Source organism: Pelophylax lessonae, assembly GCF_965119305.1.
Source record: "Pelophylax lessonae genome assembly, chromosome: 11".
Taxonomy (NCBI): domain Eukaryota; kingdom Metazoa; phylum Chordata; class Amphibia; order Anura; family Ranidae; genus Pelophylax; species Pelophylax lessonae.
In genome coordinates this window covers 131,902,349-131,924,613 of record NC_138778.1, presented here as the reverse complement: position 1 = coordinate 131,924,613, position 22,265 = coordinate 131,902,349, and the positions used below count along the sequence as shown (strand labels likewise).

Below are 22,265 nucleotides of genomic sequence, written 5' to 3'. Positions count from 1 at the left end.
AAATCAGTGCAGCAGAGGCTCTGCATTTGTCAGCTTAAACAAAAGCTAGGTATACACTGGGAGGTTTTTTTTGTTCAACCAATGGGTTGAACGAAAAAAAGAAAAAAAAAAAAAACCCTCACAGATCCCCGCATCAAGCGATGTGGATGCAGGGATCTCCCCCACTGCATCATTGTATTCAGATATTGTGGACTACTCCCTGTCAGAATGCACTGATCAGTGCTGCAGCCACTGACTGACTGGTATTTTTCCAGCAGGACCGATAGGCATCTGTTTAACTGACAGGGGCGCACACATATCGACTGCTGAACTAGCTGAATTTCCCTACGTGTAGATTTCTAGCAGATCAACAAGTGTTTTTCTGTACTCACAGTTTCCCGCCCACCTCAGTGTCCTTTAAACAAAGTCAAATGTTTGGAGGACAGGAAGGATCAATGATCACATGACAGGAAGATGGTCGCACCGGCTACTGATCATTCGCCCGAACCAAGAGCTGTTTTTGACCGCTCGGTCTTGGCGAGCGCACTTTCAGAACAAACATCGGCCGCCCAGTGACATATATTCGGCACGTGGGCGTTAAAGCACATATGTCTTGAGTGACCATAAAAGTGTTACAGGGACAAAGAGAAAATGTGCCTGCATTAGAGAAATGTACTGGCTGTTTTGATTGATTTTGTTTTCTCATTTTGACCAGCCACACAATTTAAAGTGTATCTATAGCCAAAAGTTTATTTTCTTTAACTTATGAAATTGAGCGGTGAGGGGTTAGAATCCCTGAGAATTTGCTGTCCGGGTCCCTCCTGGGGACAGTCACCAGCTCTATGTGTCCTGGTTTCACTGAGACAGGTTGCGATATGTAGTCCCAAATTTTAGAGTTGTCTCCAGGACAAGTTCATGTTCGGTTTCTTTAAAAAATGCTGCAAGTATTGAGAAAAGTTGATCCTGCCAAAAATCCAGTGCACTTCTAACATCCCAGACCGATAACCAAGCGATCTAAGCAAGACCACTGATCGCTCAGTTCTCGGTCTTTACTGAGCACAGAGTTGGTGACTGTTAGTCACTGTTTTCTGCTCTGCTCCTCCATCGCTCACTGATGCAGGGGGTGGGAGCGGATGGCTCAAACTCTCAGCGGCGTGCCAAGAGGCTGAGCCAGCTGCTGGTCAGGCATCTGGGTGGATCCTGACATTAAAGTTAGGATCTCTTCAGAGCCTGGACCGGCTGAATAATGTAAGCAAACTTTAGCCCGCTGTCGGCTGAAAACGGGTCACTGGAGTGCAGTTTTGGCCCTATTTCTCCTTAAACAAGAGTAACCCCCCCCCCCTTTTTTTTTTTTTTTACTTTCAACAAAACAAGTTTATTGGTAAGAGGTGCGTACAATATATAAAAGCATGGTACAATACAATCAAAAAAACAAAAAAAGGGGGATAAAATAAGGGTACGAATTAGGTACAAGGCAGTGTAACTGAGCGGTACAAAGTTCTCAAGAGTAATACATCAAAGAAAATACGGGGAAAGTTCTGGTATCACAAGCCATGCAGACTCTGGGAGTATACAGACAGACATTTAGGAGGTCATAAACATGGAATCCGTCATCACATGTGTCAGACTGCTTCAACCATCTGTCCCAAACTTTGTTATACTTGAAAGGACAGCCCCTATGGAGGTAGATCAATTTCTTGTATGGCAGTGTGCCATTTATTTCTGAGATCCAAGCCTGAAAAGTAGAGGGAGCCGCCTGCATCCAGTGATGTGCCACAAGCTTTCGAGCACTAAACAGAGTTTCCTGCAGAAAGGTGGTAAGAAATGTATCCATGTCAATGTCTGGAAGCAGACCTAGTATGCATGGTTTGGGGACTAGTTGAAGTGGGGAACCCATACGGTTATGTAGAAAATTGATGATTTGCCCCCAGTAAGCCTGAATATCAGGAAATCTCCATATGAAGTGTTAGAAAGTACAAGGTTCAGTAGCGCATCTGGGGCAACCCGGGCTTTGGTTTGAGCGATATTTGGATATTCTTATTGGAGTTAAATAGGCTTTGCGTATAATATACAGTTGCGTCAGAGAGTTTAGGTGAGACTAGTTTCGTGCCTTCCAGTACTTCATCCCATTCGGATTCCGCGAAAGCCCAACATTACCCATCCAACAGGATTTGGCACTGTCAGCTACTTGGATTAGTGGTAGCGGAACGCAGAGCATTGTACAGTGCTGATATTAATTTGGAGGGTTCCGAGCTGAGTGATAATATCCATAACGGATAAAGTGTGCAGGGTGGGGATGGTCTCCGGGAATTGTGTTTGTATGGTGTGGCGTAACGGCAAGAATCGAAATAAACGTAGGAAGCTAAAACTCCTTCAGGGATGGAAAGGGTCTCACTCCTGTGGGGGTGAACACCTGATGGAGGTATATCACACCCTTGACAGCCCACAGGTCAATGTCTGGAAAAGAGGAGAGTTCCTGCAATTGGCAGTTATGCCACAGCAGGATATGTGCATGGTAGGCTGGAACATTGATTTTCCTAAGAGACAATTCCCAAATGCATCTATGGTGTCTCAATAAGGGGACACAGGTGTTGTTAACTACAGTCCGTTTGCCCACTTCCTCTAAAAAAAATCACCTGCAAAAGGAGAAGAAGATCCACGGTTAGGTTGTCTGCAGACTACAGTTTGATATCTGGGAGTCTGTGTCTTGTGAAAGTGGTAGAAATGAGACAGCTAGACTGCCAGGTAATATGCGTGAAAATCCGGTAGGGCCGTACCCCCTAGAGTAGTCGGGTTCTTGAGAGTGAGCCAAGGCAGCTTGTGTCTACCAGACCCCCAGATCAATAAGGTAAGGATAGTGTTGATTGTTCTAAAGATTTTAAGGGGAAATAAGATAGTGGAATGCCCGAACATCTAGAGGGACTTAGACAGGAGGACCATCTTGGTAAGGTTTACCCTTTCCATCACTCCCAGCGGTAGTCTTGCCCAAGAATGTGTATGGGCTTATAGGATGGTAAAATATCATCAGTTATATAGTCCTGCAACTCTCTGGATTATGACTCGAACCCCTGGGTACCGAATAGAGGACACCCTGTTCAGTGGGAAGGAAGCTGAACTACATGACAGTGGATGGGGGTCTAATGGGAGGATTTGTGACTTGCACCAAATAATGCGCAATCTAGAGTGTGTACCAAAGTCCTCAATAATCTGAAAGGGCAATTTGTAGTGAGGGGCCAGTGTCTTCCACGTACATATCGCCTGTATACATTCCAACAGTTTCTACGAGGAAGAGTAACCCCTTTTACGTCTTTATCTTAAACTTTTTGAAAAGTTTTGGCTAAACATAAACTTACATATGAACATAGGCAAAACACAGATTCAGTTAAGTCTATCTGCTATGAGACAAATATGGAGGCCACAATTGCTGACCTCCTTCTAAAAATAATATATGCCTTGCTGTGTTTGACTTTAATACTTCACGACAGGAAGTGAGAGAAAAAAAAACATGACAGGAGTTATAACCAACTCCTACTTTATCGAAGACTAAAAAAGTTTGGGTTTTAGAAACACTTTAGAAGAAAAGTAAAAATTGTCAGACTCAAGCAGAAATTGTGAGCCACAATCATAAGCATGGTTATATATTATTTCTACATACCTCTGAGAAGAAGCAGCTCACGGATAGCTGAGGCTCCAGGTCGGGTCTCTGAGTAGTTTAAAGCACCTGATTTTATGTCCTCCAACAAGGACTGTGCTGTGTCAAAACTGTCTGTCATTGTTGTAGCGATGACCCCGGTCGGCCCTCTCTTCACCCAGCCGCTGCAGTAAAGGCCTGCCAAAGTAGATCATGTGAGTAGCTGAAACGCCTGTCACCAAGGCATCATAGCGTTACATTTATAAATTAGAAAAGCTACAATTTCTGGGGAAATTGTGTGAAGTGTTCTTGCCTCCACCAGTCATATTGTGAAAACATGGACATTTTTAGTGGCAGCAGGGATAGCTGAACGTTTTGATAGAGGATTTGTGTAGGTGAAAATGAGGGAGTGATGGCAGTATAGAAATCATGTCCTGATTTTTGAGCTCACACTCTAGCTTTTGTCACTCTGCTGGCTGCTCACACACCCGGGTTCCTATGGCAACTCACTCTACAGCAAGGGCAGAGAAGAGCGGTTAAAAACAAACTGCTCCAACTTGCTCACTTCACTGGCGGTTGCCAACTTCAAACGGTTGTAGTTTAAAATTATAAATCCTAAAGCAAAGAGCTTTATATTGTGAGAATCACAAGACCCAGACCTACATTTCGATGCATAGTATAACTCTGAAATATTAAAAATGAAGGCACAGTCGCAGTTTAGAAATTGCCCTTCAAATTTGAGGTGGCTAGAGTGGAGTTTCAATGAATGTCAATGGGAGGCATGAGTTGCAAACAAATGGTCATTTTGTGAAAACTATCAGGACTATGGCTTAGCCGTGGACATTTTTAGTGGCTGCAGGGATAGCTGAACGTTTTGATATAAGATTTGTGTAGGTGAAAATGAGGGAGTGGTGGCAGTTTAGAAATCATGTCCTGATTTCTCAACTCCCACTCTAGCTTTGAACATTCCACCATTCATTCCTATGGGACCAATTTCGCTAAACAAAAAAACGCTGATATTTTGTGAATCATTCGGCGAAACGTTCCACAAAGTAATAGCACACCAATCGGGAACAATCCGCATGTTGTTTCGGTATATTACTGTCTATGTAGTGTAAAAACTGTGGGAGGAGTTAGGGTGGTAAATTTGGCTATAATAAGAATATATATGGGAGATAACAGTAAGTGGTCTTGCCATGCAAGAACACTTAAATACTAACCTGGAGCACCTTGCACTCTGCCCATGCTGTTTGGGATAATCCCATTCTTGTGTAGGAAAGGTACACTTGGTGAGATAGGAACACTTCTGTATCCAATGCTGCTGAGAATTAACCCACAGGATATATCGTCTGTTTCTCCTGTAGGAACAGAAACTGCATTCCCCCCATTACCCTAAGGAACACAAATGGAAAAATTAAAGTGATAGGCAATTTTTTTTTTTCTTAAAATGAGCCGCTAAAAGCATAACTCATATGCTCTTCTTAATGTGTTTATATTTTACCCCTCTGAGCTTCCTCTTTATACTGCCCCCTAGCCACCCTACCCAATTCTAGGTATGTGGGTGCCCCCTGTGCCTGCCAGGATCTGCAAAATCTCCCCGGAGTCAGGACTGTGTACACTCCCATTGAGAACTGCAACCTTAAAGTGCAAGTTCACCTTTTCAGAAAAAGAAATGCAAGGTAAATTAACACCCCCCACCACCTTGACCCATTGTACTTACAGTGCCTTCGTGGGTGATGAGCTGTCAGTGCCCGCACAGCTGATGTATGATGATTTTAAATCCCGGCTCTTCTCCCTCTTTCCGCAGCGCTTCAGGGACAGATGAGAGCAATTCTCTGTGTCAGCGCTGACCAATCAGAATTGCTCTGATCCATCCTGGAAGCCCTAAAAGACAGAAGGTAGAAAAGAGTGGGGATTTGAAGTCCCGGCACTGCTGCACTGGCTGCTTGGGCCCTGACAGCTCATCACCCACATAGGTAACTAAAGTAGGGAGTGGGGACAGGAGGTTGGGGAGGGTGTAGGGAATTTGTTTTCCTTTTAATTTTTTCTGAAAAGATGAATTAACCCTTTATGTGCAGGCATTCCTAAGAAGGACACAGAGCAAAAATCATTCAGAGCTGAAAAATGATTCAGAAGCTGCTGGCAGTCACCGCTGTGAAGGAGGAGAGGTGTAGCTTTGGCTCTGTATTTCAAGAGGGAAGCCGTAGCATCCCGCATCACCGCCAGAAGTGACTTCAGGATCCCAGGACCCACGAGTGCCAGCGTTCCACCAGTTGACAAGGAGCCCACGGACACCACCGAGGCCATCCCTGTACACACGGAGGAACCCCCTGCTGCTCTCACCGGGATCCACTGCCTCCACCACCAGGACCCGCTCCAGTGATGCTCCTGATGATCAACATTACTTGACTAACTGCATCTTATTCACCGACTAAATGTGAGTGTAATACTGCTGCACATACTTCAATAAATGTCTTGCTGCACTAAGAAGGCGCTGCGCTGTCTTCCCTCTTGTCTCCCCCCAGAGATCTCTTCTGTCTCTTCCGCCGGCAGCCGCTACAGTGGACAGCTACCCCCTGAACTGTTTGGGGGTCCCCCTCCCCCCACCCCTGGTGTTTCCCCTTCTCCCTTCCCCCCCTCCCCCGGGTCCCCAGGACCAGACTTTTTTTTTTTTTTTGAGACCTCTTCTTGCGCCAATTCACCACCAAACCAGTGGCTCTGTATTTCTCCCGCTCTACCTGTGTGTTTAGCACTGGGATTGGCTTTAAGACTGAAGTTCTATAGCGCACAAGTAGTGGAGACTTTGGTGGGACTACAATGGTTCCAACAGGCACTGCTGGGGGCAGCCATACCTGGAGTCGGGCAGCTAGGCCAGGGGGCAGTATGAAGAGGAGAAAAACAGAAATAAAACTGGATCCTTTTCTCTGAGGTTCACTGACGGACACAGCTCCGTGTCATCTTAGACCCTTGGGCTTCCGCTGCACGCTCTTCAGGAGTAGGACTAGGCAAAAACAATTTTCGCTACGCCCCTGAGGCAGTCCCGGGGGGGGTATACCATCACTTCCTGCTATAGGACTTCAGTTTGTAACAAGTGTCAGAAGAATACATAAATTAACCCAACAGAGGTGGGGGTGCTGTGTCCGTCAGTGAACCTCAGAGAAGAGGGTTTTACGGTAAGACAAAAAATGGATTTTTGTAAGATCTTACCGTAAAATCCTTTTCTCTTAAAGCGGAGTTCCACCCGAAATTTATACTTACCTCCATCTTCTCGCTCCCGGTCACCTGAAAAACAAATGGATAATCGCAATTTTTTTTTTTTTTTTCACTTACCTTTTAGAGAAAATATACTCACCTTACTTCCTTCTTCCTCCCCTCGGCGGCCACGGCGATTCGTCACTTCCTGGCTTTTGCAATGATTCCTGGGAGCTGAACGTCATCGCTCCCAGGAATCATTGCGCCTGCACCGGCCCCGACGTCAGTTCCGGGGCGCGCGCGTCATTCCCTTCTAAACAGCTTCTGGGCATGCCCAGAAGCTGTGGAGGGATGACGCGCGCGACCCGGAAGTGACGTCGGGGCCGCTGCAGTGCATCGTGGGACCGAAGAAGGAGGAAGAGGGCGGAAGAGGATCGCGCTGGCTTCAAGCTGCCCACACCCGAGATGGCAGCGCTGGAGAAGACAATTTCAAGGTAAGTTTTTCTCCTGAAAGGTAAGTGCAACCCGGGACAGATCAGAGGCTAGCCATTGTGGAATGTGCTAGCCCTGACTGTCCCGGGGGTATTTTTATAAAAAAATGTATAACTAGGGTGGAACTCCGCTTTAAGCTCATTGACAGACGTAGTCTTCTTGATTCTCAAGAGCTGGGTTATGTTGTCTCCGCAGGAGTAGGACTAGGCAGAAAGACAAAACGTTCTGGCTCCACCTTAGGGGCAGTCCCTGAGGGTATATCCTCCCTCTCTCTGCTACAGGGAATCAGTTCTGTTTTAAAGCAGTACAGAGAATTTAACCCAACCCAACTCAATGATAGAGGGGCGGGTACTACGTCTGTCAATGAGCTTAAGAGAAAAGGATTTTACGGTAAGATCTTACAAAAATCCATTTTTCTCTATCGCTCATTGACAGACGTAGTCTTCTTGATTCTCAAGAGCTGGGACATCCAGAAGCAGTGCCACAAAATGAGGGGTGGGATTGACAGAATCAAAATCCAATCTAGAAGGCCCAACCGGAGCCAACCAGAAGTATCAAAGGACTCATCGAGTAAACAGATGAGACCTACCCCACAAATCCTCGAGGTAGACCAACAGTCTCCTCAAACAGTGGCCTGCAGGAACCTTGCAGCCAGAAGAGGCATCTGACGATGCCATCACATAAACCTTATACAATATTGTAAAGGTATGAACCGACTACTAAACAGTCGCCTTGAAAACCTGAACCACTGACGCCTGATGGCGGAAGGTCCAGGAAACTCTAAGCGCCCGAGTAGAATGCGCCTTAACAGGGAACGGGGGATCCCGACCCTTAGATAAAATAAGCCTATACCACCGTCTGTCTGATCCATCTAAAGATGGTCGCAGCAGAACAGGCAACCCCTTCTTAGGGCCATCCGTGATCACAAACAAACAGTGAATCCGTCTTACAAATTGAATCCGTAGTATTCAAGTATATCCTGATCGCCCAAACTACATCCAAGGAATGCCATGCAAATTCTCGAGGATGATTGGGCTAAGGACATAGGAAGGACAATACACTGTCCTTATTCAATGAAACTTTGAAACCACCTTAGAAGGAAGGATGGATTCGGATGAAGAACAACCTTATCCCTATGAACCACCAGATCTGGGGAACAACAGTATAATGCAGCCAGTTCTGACGCCCTGCGTGCAGAAGTGATAGCCACCAAGAAGACCACCTTCTGGGATAAAGTAGGCAAGGGAATCTCCCTGATATTTTCAAAGGGAGGTGTCTGAAGAACCGACAGCACCAAATTAAGATCCCAGGATGGTAACGGCGCGTGCACTGGCAGAGCCAGGTGTCGCACCCCCTGGATGAAATTCCGCACCAAGGAAGGAGTAGACAAAAGCTTCTGAAAGAAGATAGCAAATGCTGAAACCAGACCCTTGATAACACTCAAGGCCAGCTTCTGCTCAACTCCCTGTTGCAGAAAGCCAATATTCGGACTACCGAATAAAGATGTAGATGGAACCCAAGGGATTCACATCACACAATATAAGACTTCCATGTACGATGATAATCTTTCTGGAAGTCGCTTTCCTTGTTTTAACTAGAGTAGGAATAACTGAAGCTGACAATCCCTTGTCCTTCAGCACCTGGGTCTCAAATAACCAGGCCGTTTAAAACCAGCGATCGTAAAGCAGGATGGAAGATTGGTCCCTGAGACAGTAGATCCTCCCTGAGAGGAAGTCTCCACGGGACGTCCGCCATCAGTCTGACCAAGTCGGCGTAACAAGCTCGACGAGGCCAGTCCGGAGCTGCCAGGATTACTGGAATTCCTTCCTCCTCTATCTTGCGAAGAAGTCTTGGCAGTAACCCAAGAGGAGGGAAGGCATACATTAGCTGGTATTGCCCCCACGGGGCGATCAGTGCGTCTGCGGTTTCTGCTAGAGGATCGCGGGAGCGAGCCACGAATCTCTGAACTTTCCTGTTGAATCGAGATGCCAACAGATCCATATCCGGGGTGCCCCATCGTAGGCACAACTGGTGGAAAACGTCTGGATGGAGGGACCATTCCCCCTGATCCAGAGTCTGACGGCTGAGATAATCTGCCTGCCAATTCTCCACCCCCGGAATGAACACCGCAGAGATTGCTGGAACAAATCGTTCCGCCCAGCGAAGAATGCAAGCCACTTCTTTGGCCGCTCGGACACTCTTGGTGCCCCCCTGGTGATTGACTTAAGCCACGGCCGTGGCGTTGTCCGACTGGATCCGAACCGGGCTGCCCTGGAGCTGCTCGGTCCAGCGAATCAGACAAAGTCTGATCGCTCTCAGTTCCAATACATTTATCGGCCACCTGGATTCTTCCAGGGACCAAAGTCCCTGGACAGATAACTGACCGAGAATTCCTCCCCATCCGGATAGACTGGCATCCGTGGTCACTGTCGTCCAATATATTGGCAGAAATGACCTTCCCTGGCTGAGCATCGGAGACCGAAGCCACCAGACCAGAGACTCTCTGGTCTGTTTGCTCAATCGGATCTGATTGTCCAGGGATTCCGGATTCCGATTCCATCTGAGAGGAATCTCTTGCTGAAGAATTTGGGTATGGGACTGGGCAAATGGGACTGCTTCGAAGGAAGCCACCATCAACCCCAGACCCCTCATGCAAGTCCGAAGGGAAGACCAGCTGTTGGTGGACTGCTGATTGAATCTTTCGGAGTTTCCCTACCGGAAGAAAAAAACTCTTGTCCTGACTGTGTCTAGAATTAGACCCAGATATTCGAGCCTCTGGGTGGGAACCAGAAATGACTTTTGCTGGTTCACCAGCCACCCGAATTCCTGTAAAGAAATCATAGTAATTTCTATGTTTTGTAGCAAGGTCTGAGGAGACTCTGCATGAAGCAGAAAATCGTCTAGGTAACCTAGAATCGATATGCCTCTTTGGCGCAGAAGTGCCAACATTGGGGCCAACACCTTCGTGAAGACCCGCGGAGCCGTGGCGAGACCGAGAGGTAACGCCACAAACTGATAGTGGTTCTCTTCTATGGAAAAACGTAGAAACCGCTGATGTCCTGCGAAAATGGGAATGTGAAGATATGCGTCCTAGATGTCTATGGACGCTAGGACATCCCCTGGATGCAGAAAGGCTGCTACTGTGCGAATGGACTCCATTCTGAATCTTCTTATGTAGACAAAAGAATTGAGTGCCCTTAAGTCCAGAATTGGACGCACTTTGCCCTCTTTCCTGGGTATTGTAAATAGGTTTGAATAAAAACCCCTGAAAGCGTTCTGTCCAAGGAACGTGGACTACCACTCCTTGTTGTAGTAAATCTGTGACTGCTCTCCACAGATCGTCTAAACGATCCGGGGATAGTCGGCTATTGGAAGGGAAGAATCGCGCCGGTGGGAGAGATCGAAGCTCGATCTTGTACCCTGACCTTATGACTTCGCAAACCCATCTGTCCGGGATTCTGGAAAGCCATGGATCCGGGAACCGGCGAAGACGTCCCCCCCACCCCAGTTATGGGTGGGGGGCGCACCTTCAGGCTTTGGACGGTTTATCTTCAGGTCTAGAGGGGGCGGGCTTTTGCTTGCCCGACCAACGACCCCTGACGCCTCCTGCAGGAGCTTTGGAGGACTTAATTTTTTCACCCGCGGGACGAAAAAAACCTCTTGTGAGCAGAAAAAGAAGGCCCTCGTCTTTGACGAGTTCCTTTACCTTTAAAATTTTTCGGTAAAAAGGTGCTCTTTCCACCCGTGAGATCCTTAATGATCTCATCTAAGTTGGCTCCAAATAGACGCTCTCCTTAAAAGGGGAAATTAGCCAATGCTTTTTTGGAACCTTGGTCGGCTAACCAACCTTTTAGCCACAGTGTACGCTTGAGAACCACCGCTGAGACAGATGCTCGCGCCAATAATGAAGTGGCGTCTAACGCCGCATCACACACAAACTGTAACCCCTGTATCATCTGTTCCAACCAATCTGATACCGCCTGAGGGACCTCTTCTAGGTCCCGGCGTAACCACTTGGTCCATACAGTTACAGCCTGCGAAACCAGACCAATAGCAATTATTGGTCTGAAAGCTGATCCAATCAAGGTAAACATGGTGCGAGACATAGCTTCTATCTTGCGATCCACTGGATCTTTAAAAGACGGAGCGTCTTCTAGAGGAATAACCGTGGCTTTATTCAATCTAGCAATTGGTGAATCCACCACAGGTGGTTCTGTCCATTTCTTAATGAGGGTTTCCTCAAACGGATAACGCCTGTTAATGCGTTTAGAAATAGTAGAAATGCGTTTTGGCAGACTCCATTCTTCTTTGATTGGATTGCCAAAACATTTGGGCAATGGAAAAAACCTTCGCCACTAGATGCGTTTTTAGTCCCAAAAGGGATTTAGTTTCAGCTATTTCTGACGGAATACCCTGTAATCTTAAGGTCTCTTGAACAGATACCATGAGTGCGTTTACCAACGCTTCCTCTCTGGCTATGGCTGATGCCGAAACATCCTCCTCACTGTCTGAAAAGACAGTACACGAGACACCAATACCAGATGAAGTACCTGCAACTGCAGAAATAGGCTCAGAGTCTGAATCCGAGGTTTCAGATAATAAGGGGTTAGGCGGGGGTCGCTTACTTGCGCCCTGTCCCTGACAAGCCACTTCCACCCGGGACACAAGCTTCCATAATAGCGGACAATGATTTAATCGTCAGTGGGGTGCTGGAGGATCCCGCAGACCCCTCGAGGGGATCCGGAGGAGATACATGAGTGACAGGGTCCATGATAATTCAGGACACCTTTGCCAGAAAACACAAAAAAACTTTTTTTTTTTAAATAAAAAAATACCTCTTTTTTTTTTTTTTTAATTTTTTTATTTTTTTATGTGTCTCCCCCTAGCGCAATAGCGCCCCTCCGAGTACCTGCTTCTCGATCCCACAGAGAGAGAGAGAGACCCCCAAGGCTCACCAACCGATGCAGTGAAGTTTCCAACCAACTGCAGTCAGCGTCTGTCTTTACAGACTGGAAGGAGCTGTTGCTTTTTCCCGGGTAGAAGGACGTGGCTCCGCCCCCTGTGTACGCCTTCCGGCGTTCCCAGCTCTCCACGAGGTAGCTGGGCTCATGAAACATGGCCGCCCCCATATAGGAGACATTAGACTCCAAAAACATGGCGGCCGGCGTGACCTGAGGACATGCATGCACCTGGTCTACGGCAAAATGGCGGCGGACCGCCGAAATCGTTTTTCCCAGCACATCCACCTGCATCTCTGCTGAGTGGCGATTGATAGATCTACAGGAGATACACTACAAATAAGGTAGGATTATACCTCCTATGTCTGCTGTAATGCTACAGTCTGCTGGGTAGAGTGTTAGCTCTCAAACCAAGTCCACTTCCCACAAACACATACTGTATTTACAAGGGGGACTTTTAGTGTCAGATATATACTGACCATGTATGGAGGGGCCCATAATTCATACTGCCTCATAACGAGGAAAGAAAAAAGGGAACGTTTACTCACCATACCGAACCGACAGGCACCCTCTCTTCACAATACCCTCTCCACCGGGGTGGGGGTTTGTGGACCACTCCGGACGCCTCGACTCTCAGGTTCCTGGCGTCCAAGCGAGACTTTTAACTCGCAAGGTCAGTCCCTCCACTGGGACTCCGTCGCAGCCGACCCAGCGCGGAGCTCTGGTCTGCACGCGCTCGTAGGCAGAAACCGGGGTGACCACTGGATCTCAACATCCAGCCCGTCACCCGGCCCCGCATACTTACTTGAATGTGTCGCGGCCGACCAAGCGCAATGCAATGGTCTGCGCGCGCTCGTAGGCCGGCTGGGGTGACCACTAGTGTCACCCAGTCCGGCGTTTTTTGCTTGAAGATCTCACAGGAAAAACACTGGAGAAAAAACTACCTAAAAAATATTTCTTCTAAAGAAAAAATCTTGCCAGGACCAAAAAGATCCCAGCAAGGAGCTTAGGTCCTTACTCCTGACTAGACAGAAAAAAACTGATTCCCTGTAGCAGAGAGAGGGAGGATATACCCTCAGGGACTGCCCCTAAGGTGGAGCCAGAACGTTTTGTCTTTCTGCCTAGTCCTACTCCTGCGGAGACAACATAACCCAGCTCTTGAGAATCAAGAAGACTACGTCTGTCAATGAGCGATAGAGAAAATCCAGTTTTGTCCTTCGTTCACTGACGGACACAGCTCCATGTCTTCTTAGACCCTTGGGATGTCCCAAAGCAGTATCAACATGAGGGGTGGGAAAAACACAGCAATACATGGAACCGCCTCAAAAAGGTGGAGACCATCAGACCCAGCAGGAGCCGAATCGCATCCTGTAACTTCAGTAGTTTTGCCTATGGGAGAAACACCCGGGCTGATGCTGAATCCAGCGTCAGACCCAAGTAGTCCAGCTTGGTGGATGGAGTCAAAGCTGATTTCTGAAAATTCAGTGTCCATCCCAACTCCTGTAGAGTCCGCACAGTAATGTCTAAGTCGACTTATAGAGCTGAAGACTGCATGCAGAAGCAGATTGTCCAGGTAACCTAGTACCGCGATCCCCTTCTGCCGAAGCAAGGCCAACACTGGGGCCAAAACTTTTGGGAACACCCGAGGAGCTGAAGCGAGACCAAAAAGACAACGCCACAAATTGATAGTGCTCTTCGCCCACGGCAAAACGAAGACAACACTGGTGCCTGACATATTGGAATATGAAGGTAAGCGTCCTTGAGATCGATAGAAGCCAAAAGATCCCCTTTATGAAGGAAAGCCACTACTGTACGAATGGTCTCCATCTGAAATTTTTGAACTCGCACAAGGTGGTTTAGAGCCTTGAGGTCCATGATTGGGTGGACCTTCCTTACTTCCTGGGAACGGTAAGCAGATTTGAATAAAAGCCTTGAAAAACGTTTGACTCTGGAACAGACACAATGACTCTTTGTGCGAACAGGTTCTGCACTGCCCCATAAAGGCCCTGCAGCCAATCGTGAGACAGGCGTAAATTGGAAGGAAAGAACCTTGCCGGAGGCAAGGGCTGAAAAATTTGATCTTGTAGCCGAATCGAATCAACTCGTGGACCCATTTGTCTTGAATGAGCAAGGTCCACGGGTTCGGAAAGAAGCAAACACGTCCCCCACCCCAGATACGCGTGGGGGGCGCCCCTTCAGGCTGGGGAAGGCTTGTCCCAACCAGTAGTGCCCGCTTTTGACATACCATTCCAGGGTCTCTTTGAGCCACCCGCAAAGTTACGGGTGGATCTTGAACCCTTTTCCTGCGATCGGACAAAAGGACCACTAGTGAGCCGAGAAAAAGGAAACACATTTATGACAAGGTTCATTGCCCCTAGCAACCTGCGGCAGTAAGGTACTCTTACCTCCCATAAGGCCTTAAATAATTTGCCCCATAGAGGCACCGAACAAATGGTTACCTACAAAAGGTAGATCAGTCAGCACCTTTTTAGAAGCCTGGTTGGCTGACCAGTACTTAACCCAAATCATGCGGCGAAGTATCACCGCCATCACAGATGCTCTGCCAGCCAAAGGGGCCGCATTCAAAGATGCATCACAAATGTACTGTAGCCCTTGGATCAACTGATCTGCCAGCTCCGCAGGATGTTGATCCCCTTCCAGATCCTGGCGTAAAATTTTTGCCCGTTCCGGCCTCAACATTGAACCTGCCACGGTGAAAAAGGTAACGAACCAGAGCCTCGGCTCGCTTGTGCACAGGGTCCTTAAAAAGGCAAAAGTGTGTCCTTATAAGCCTGGAAACCTGAGAGTCCACCAACGGTGGAACCATTCGTTTCTTCAGAAGAGACTCCTCAAAAAGGGATATCTCCTAGCGAAACGCCTCAGTATTCCAACCATGCTTTTTCGGGGATCCCCACTGGCTAGCGACAATCTCGTCAAAATAGGCAGGAAAGGGGAACACCTTAGTCACCTTGGAAGATCTGCGGGCGCCAAACTGCACCGGCGTCCCTGACTCAGCATTTGCTGAGTCCTCAAACTTTAAAGTTTCCCGCACTGACACAATCAATACCTCCACCAGCACCTTTTCATGCGCGGTTGCAGAGAAAGAGGATTGTTGGAGCACTCAGGGTGCATGGACGTAGACCCAGTGGGCTGACTCGTGTCCACAGTGGCCAAATCTACCTCAGACTCTGAGGAGGCAGAAGATACAGGTGAAGGCGAGGGCGCTTCTTGCTAGGCCGCCTTTGCAGGGCCATATTAACCTTTGACACAAGTAACCGTCAAGGCAGACTGAGACCCAGAGGGTCCTGCAGCTTCAAGGAGTGGGTAAGGTGGTGATACACGTTCCAGGGGCTCCATGGGTAAATCTGAGCTGCACTGTGCCCAAAAGAAAACTTTTTTTTTTGCACACCGCTTGGAGCATTACAAGGATCAGCGCACCCGCGGGGCTGTATATAGCAGAGGAAGGACTGTATACCCACAGAGACTCACCACCATGCACCCAGAGCTGGCTCCAGAGCGCCAAACAGCCTGCCACACTGCGATCATAGAGGAAGAGGAAGCGCTGACACTGTCACTAGAGGCCCCCACTGCATGTCACCGCACTGAACCATAGACTACAATGGGAAACCCAAAACATGGACTACACAAACATGGCCGCCGAGGTTGAAAACAACCAACCGCAGCAAAATGGCAATGCCACGTGGCTCCACGCGGGACCCCGGGATCCCACTGGACCCCAGGAATGTAATAGTCCACCAGGGGGAAGCCCCCAAAGGAACCCCCCCCCCCCCGCAGTGCAATAAATGCAGGCACCCCTAACAGGGAGCTGCCAGAAGCACACTCCCACTGCCCTCCGCCCAAGCACCAATGTAACACCCGTGCACCCCAAAGTGGGACTAGAGGAGAGGGCTGGGGGCAGGAGGAAACCATGAGGGGAGGAAGGACACAAGGGGGGCCTACCATCCCAAGAAGGGCCCACGACCACCCCAGAAATTCCCAGAGAAAAAGAGGGGAGAAAAACTACCCACCACATCTTGGCATTAGGCGGGCACCACTCCAGGCAGTCCACTGCACCATCTTGGAATGGGGGTGCTGTGGCCATAGGTACGCTGCGACTGTCATGACCAGGGCTTTGCAACCTCGTGAGGTGTTTCACTCGCCAGCCAGCCCCCGTCCAGTGGGGCTATGTCGCGGCCAACCTAGTGCGGAGCTAATAGTTGGGTCGCGCTCACAGGCCAGACTGGGAAGGCCATAAGGATCTAGGATATACAGTGCGTCACCCAGTCCAGCTGTTGATTGTAGTTCACACAGGAACAGAAAAAAAAGAACAGGAGAAAAAAAAAAAATTTCATTTAAAAAAAGGAAAAAATGCCAGGACTGCAGATCCCAGCAGGGAGTCAAGTCCTTACTCCTTACTAGGCAGAAAAAACTGAAGTCCTATAGCAGGAAGTGATGGTATACCCCCCTAGGACTGCCTCAGGGGTGTAGCAAAAATGTTTCCACCTAGTCCTCCTGAAGAGAGAGCAGCACAAGCCCAAGAGTCTAAGAAGACATGGAGCGGTGTCCGTCAGTGAACGAAAGAGAACATTTCATTTCTGCTATTAGCAGCTCATGAAGCAAAAAAAAAAAAAAAGTATCTATGGCTTTTTGTGTCTCTTCTCAGGTGTGACCCCCTTTCTCTGTGTGGACACCAGAACTGGGTAATAAGGGGGAATCCCCCCCCAACAGGAACACAGCTGGCAAAAAAAAAAAAAAACAACCTGGCAATATGAATTCTCTACTTACAGTAAAAAAAAAAAAAAAGTTTTCGGTCTGTGTTCAAGTAGTTGTATAGGCTGTTTGTGTCAAACTGGTGTACTCCCGTGCCAGGCATGCACTTTACTTACCAAAGCTACACACACTTAGCAGCCCTGGACACAGACAGCACATATCGAGGACTTCTCGTGTGTAACCACTCAGATATGTGTACAGATGCAACGTGTCAGCCTGTCACTGATCTGGACAGGCTACTGGCGGTACACCACAGAAATACACTTAATTCTGTCAGTGTACAACCCTCTGTGCCCGTGTGAATAAGCCCCTATAAAAGGCACCTTACAATAGTATAAAAGAGCAGATTATATTAAAGTAATTGTCAATACCTCAAGTCTTGTGACAGACAGCCGAATACCGGCCGCTTTTTTCCCATCTTTACTCGGTAAAACAGCCACAGGACTCCTGAGGAAGCGCAGGCCCCATTCTCGATCACTTTGGGATCTTCGGATAGCCTCTTTCTCTCCAGGTTTCTCCAATACAGTCTTCAATAGCAGTTCCGTAAGTCGTTTTCTGGGCCGAGGGAGATCTAAGTTAGATAAGGTTGATATATAGCTGGTTAGCAGGACATGATGCAGCAGAAGTAAAGCGCCTCATACCCACAATGTGGTTATTGTGATCAATGTAACAGCCTCTACCAAGCAAGTGATAAACACTCATTTGTAATGGAAGTTCCTGGCATCAGATACCGATTTTCTGTAAAGAGACAACCTGACAACGATGGTGTAAAGGAACTCTAGAAGCTTGTACAGAACCTGACATCAAGCATTTTTAACACCTTTAAGGTTGAATTGACATGCTGATTATGAATCAAGTCTTCCAACACCAGTATCTGACCTCACAAATGATTATTTGGCTGAATGAACACAAATTCCCACAGACTTCCGACACTTGTGGAAAACCTGAAAAGTGGAGGATAATATGCCCATGGTTTGGAAAAAGGATGTCCAACAAGCTCATTTAGTTGGGATGGTCAGGTGTCCACAAACTGTTGGTCACAAAGTTTATATCAGGGGTCTGGAATCCGGTAAATCAAGGGTAGGTGACGGGTAGACTGTGATCCTTCCTTGCCAATCCCCTCAAGAAGTGGCAGCATTTACTGGTGCCGATCCCCAGTACTTTCCCCTGGCAGCCACTTAAAGCCACCTCTCTCTCCCGCAGGCATTCAGCAGCTGCAGGAGGAAAGGGGATCAGTAACAGTAAATGTCACCCCCACCGCCCCTCATCTGTTTCTCTTTTGGCTGTTCAGCCCCTGTGTGTTCCCCTGGTCCCCCCCCCCCGCATCCCAGCACTGCCAGCTTCCCTCTCCTCCTCTCCAGTCAGCTGCTGTGGGGAATCGGGGGCCTTTTCCTTTACTGAATGAACAAAGTGATCAGTACCGATCACTTCTGTTACGGACCGTTTCAGCAGACAAGGGGTTAAAATCCGTTTAGGCGATATGCCCCTTTCTGAGAGACAGCACAGCTACTGCAGAACATCAAACTCCCGAACTGGATACAAAATAGCACTCCAACCTGGAACCTCACGAATAGCTGCTAGCAGACGAACAGGAAAAGCATACATCAGCTTACACTCATAGCAATCAGTCTCCAACAGCATACAGTGAATCCCCCCAAGAATGAGACAAAGCTCAGAGTTGAGGGTAAAACAGGAACAACATTTATTGGAAGAACACAGCACACTTTTATACAGAATTTGGAACATCCTTCCCCCAACAACCGCTTTCCCATTGGTCAATTTCACAGTACCTGCAGTCCCCCATAAGGTCCTCTCCAGACATGCAAATGAGGGCTCGAAAATGAGTCAGTAGTGATTGGTCAGATAGCTTCACCAGGAGGGCTGCTATGCAAATGAGGACTTGAAAATGAGTCAACAGGGATTGGTCAGATAGCTTTGACCAATGCAAGGGGACAGAAGCCCCAGGGGGCAATCAATGTAAACTATAGTCAGGCACAGAACAATGGTTCCCTAACGAGCCCTCAATACACATTACTCTGAGTGTCAATACCTCCCTTAGAAGACAACAGGTGAGGTCATTAGCACACCTGACAAAAGGTGAATGGGGAGCCACCTTAGACAGTCCGTCTCCTCAGAACTTTCTGGAATGACCATATTAGGAGTTGACTTCCTGTTCCTTACAGTTTACAGGAATAAGTTTTAGCTTCCAGGATAGAGGCAAGACTCCATTAGCCACATTGGTTAAAGAAACACAAAAAGACACAAAAATGCATAACTCCCAGTCTACTGAACAGAACCCCCACATTCAACCCATCCCCAGATAGCCTGGATCGGAGCGCTCAACATATCCAAACAGCGCTCAGGTGCCACAAACACAGTCAAATTGCCATGGGGTTTACGTTTAGCATGGGCTGATGAGAGAGGGTCCATAGTCACCTTGCAGGAGGCGAGCAACCAGGCTTCTCCAATGCCCAGTGGCGAGATTGGTCTCGTCACAACTTCCTAAGTTCATCCATAACGGAAGCATAGCAAACTGTTTACTATGCTTCGATTTGTGAATGAACAGGAAGTCACACAGCACTTCCCATTCAATCACTGTCCAATGCAGTTGAGGCTGCAGAGAAAGGGACTGGGGAATCTTTGTGAGACATCAGGAGTCTGTTCAGACCCCTGATATTTCACTAAAGCCCCCCAAATGAGCTAAAAAATAAAGAAATAAAAAAAAAAAAAAAAAAAAATTTATATTTTTTGCTGTCCCCTCAAAAATAACTCAACACACAGCCATTAATGTCTAAACAACTGGCAACAAAAGTAAGTACACCCCAAAGTGTCAATATTTTGTGTGGCCACCATTATTTTCCAGCACTGCCTTAACCCTCTTGGGCATGGAGTTCACCAGAGCTTCACAAGTTGCCACTGGAGTCCTCTTCCACTCCTCCATGACGATATCACAGAGCTGGTGGATGTTCCGTTTGAGGATGAACTACAGATGCTCAATAGGGTTTAGGTCTGAGACATGCTTGGCAGCCCATCACCTTTACCCTCAGGTTCTTTAGCAAGGCACTGGTCGTCTTGGAGGTGTGTTTGGGGTCATTATGTTGGAATACTGCCCTGCAGCCCAGTCTCTGAAGGGAGGGGATCATGATCTGCTTCAGTATGTCACAGTACATGTTGGCATTCATGGTTCCCTTAATGAACTGTAGCTCCCCATTGCCAGCAGCACTCATGCAGCCCCAGACCATGACATTCCCAGCACCATGCTTGACTGTAGGCAAGACACACTTGTCTTTGTACTCCTCACCTGGTTGCCGCCACACACACTTGACACCATCTGAACCAAATAAGTTTATCTTGGTTTCATCAGACCACAGGACATTGTTCCGGTAATCCATGCCCTTAGTCTGCTTGTCTTCAGCAATCTGTTTGTGGGCTTCCTTATGCATCATCTTTGGAAGAGGCTTCCTTCTGGGACGACAGCCATGCAGACCAATTTGATGCAGTGCGGCGTATGGTCTGAGCACTGACAGGCTGACCCCCCCCACCCCTTCAACCTCTGCACCAATGCTGGCAGCCCTCATACATCTATTTCCCAAAGACAACCTCTGGATAGGACGCTGAGCATGTGTACTCCTTTGGCGAGGCCTGTTCTGAGTGGAACCTGTCCTGTTAAACTGCTGTATGGTTTTAGCCACCGTGCTGCAGCTCAGTTTCAAAGTCTTGGCAATCTTCTTATAGAAATAAAAAACGATGGTGTACTCGCGCCTAGGTATTTAATTATGGTAATTTTTGGAAGCAGCAAGTATTCAAGAACACTACCAAGGTAGTGATCTCATAGGTAAATGATGGAGGTGTAAATGACCGCGCTACCCTAAGAATTTCCTGTGACAGTATAAATATAAATATAAAAAGTGCCTGTGCAATCTTATAACCAATGCTCATGTGATACCTTAGTAGGATGGATAAACAATATATTACTGTGAAATACCGTGATTACTCTTAAAGTGCAACGTGCTGATAAAAAATGTACTGTAAAATATACCACTCAAAAGATAAATAATAGATATAATAAATATAAATGTCCAATGCAATCAAGTCCATAAAGTGAATACAAAAAGATTGTGCAAAAAACGTGCTCAAACACTGCCGGTGTGGGGATAAAAGTGCTGCGTGCCGGTGATCCTTGGGTTCTCACTCTGTGCCCAGGGGTAAGGTAGCACACTTACCGGAAGGTGTGGATTCCAATGGCATACGCCAAAAGGAATCAAAATCGCTTTGTCTGCTGCTCCTGTATATCGATAGGTGGGTGGACGGTCTCCTTATGGATATAGGTAAGCGTTCCGCATGGAAGAAAGAAGGTAGAAGCTCCTCATAGTGTAAAAAGGTTTTTCCTTTTATTAAACTTCAACTTCATAAAATCAAATCAACATCAATCTTCCCATACAGCTTCCAATAATAAATCCATAAAAACCCCTAATCGGTACTGCAGACTTTAAAAACACTTCAAATGTGGTAAAAAACACTCCAGATAAAAACGTAAGGTGACACAGCAAAAACAAACTCGACCCAAAAATGAACTGTGGGGTCAATATAGTAATGAAAAACGCTCTTAGAGCTCCTATGGTGCCTCGCGGCTGGGATACCACATAGGATGCTGGCTGTAACCGCTGACTCGCGCCGAACCCGGAAGTCGGAATCTCGGCGTGCGGTCCAGCTACTGACTCAGAGCGAGGCATAACATGCAGTTATGACATTACCTGGGTTATAAACATATACAGTATACATACAAATGGAAACATTTGTTCATAGACCATTATCATCACATTGCACTTTAAATAAGGATTTATATACAAAGTTGCTGACATTTCAATTTAATACTTCTAGCATATATTAGGTATCAGCCGTCGGAGGCTCATGCGCATATTTATTCATAATTTATTAACACATTAATATGTTTCTTTACACGTTGCCAATAGGGGTAAGATACATGGCCACATTAAATAAAAATAAAATAGGGCAAAAGCTATAGGGTAGCGCATTAGACCATGAATCGAGTGAACTGCTTCCGGTTCATGTGTCATGAAAGGGGAATACGAGATGCAGAGAACAAAAGAGCGGATGTGGAGCGGTCACTCCTCTATATAACCAAGCTGGAACGCAACGTACGCGCCACTTCCGAAGACGTCACACTCTGACGAAACGCGTCAAGTTGGCACGCACGTTGCCTCGCTCTGAGTCAGTAGCTG

At 47.4% G+C, this 22,265-nt stretch overlaps 1 protein-coding gene across 1 annotated transcript in view; it reads right to left on the bottom strand.

Annotated features, from left to right (window-relative positions):
- Positions 1-22,265, bottom strand: part of FDXR (ferredoxin reductase) — a 203,787-nt gene that overhangs the window by 10,049 nt on the left and 171,473 nt on the right. The window contains exons 9-11 of the mRNA XM_082271385.1: positions 17,394-17,593; positions 4,831-5,002; positions 3,635-3,808 (exon numbers count right to left, since the gene is read on the bottom strand). Coding sequence (XP_082127511.1) covers positions 3,635-3,808; positions 4,831-5,002; positions 17,394-17,593 — 546 coding nt within the window. The remainder of the gene's footprint in view (positions 1-3,634; positions 3,809-4,830; positions 5,003-17,393; positions 17,594-22,265) is intronic.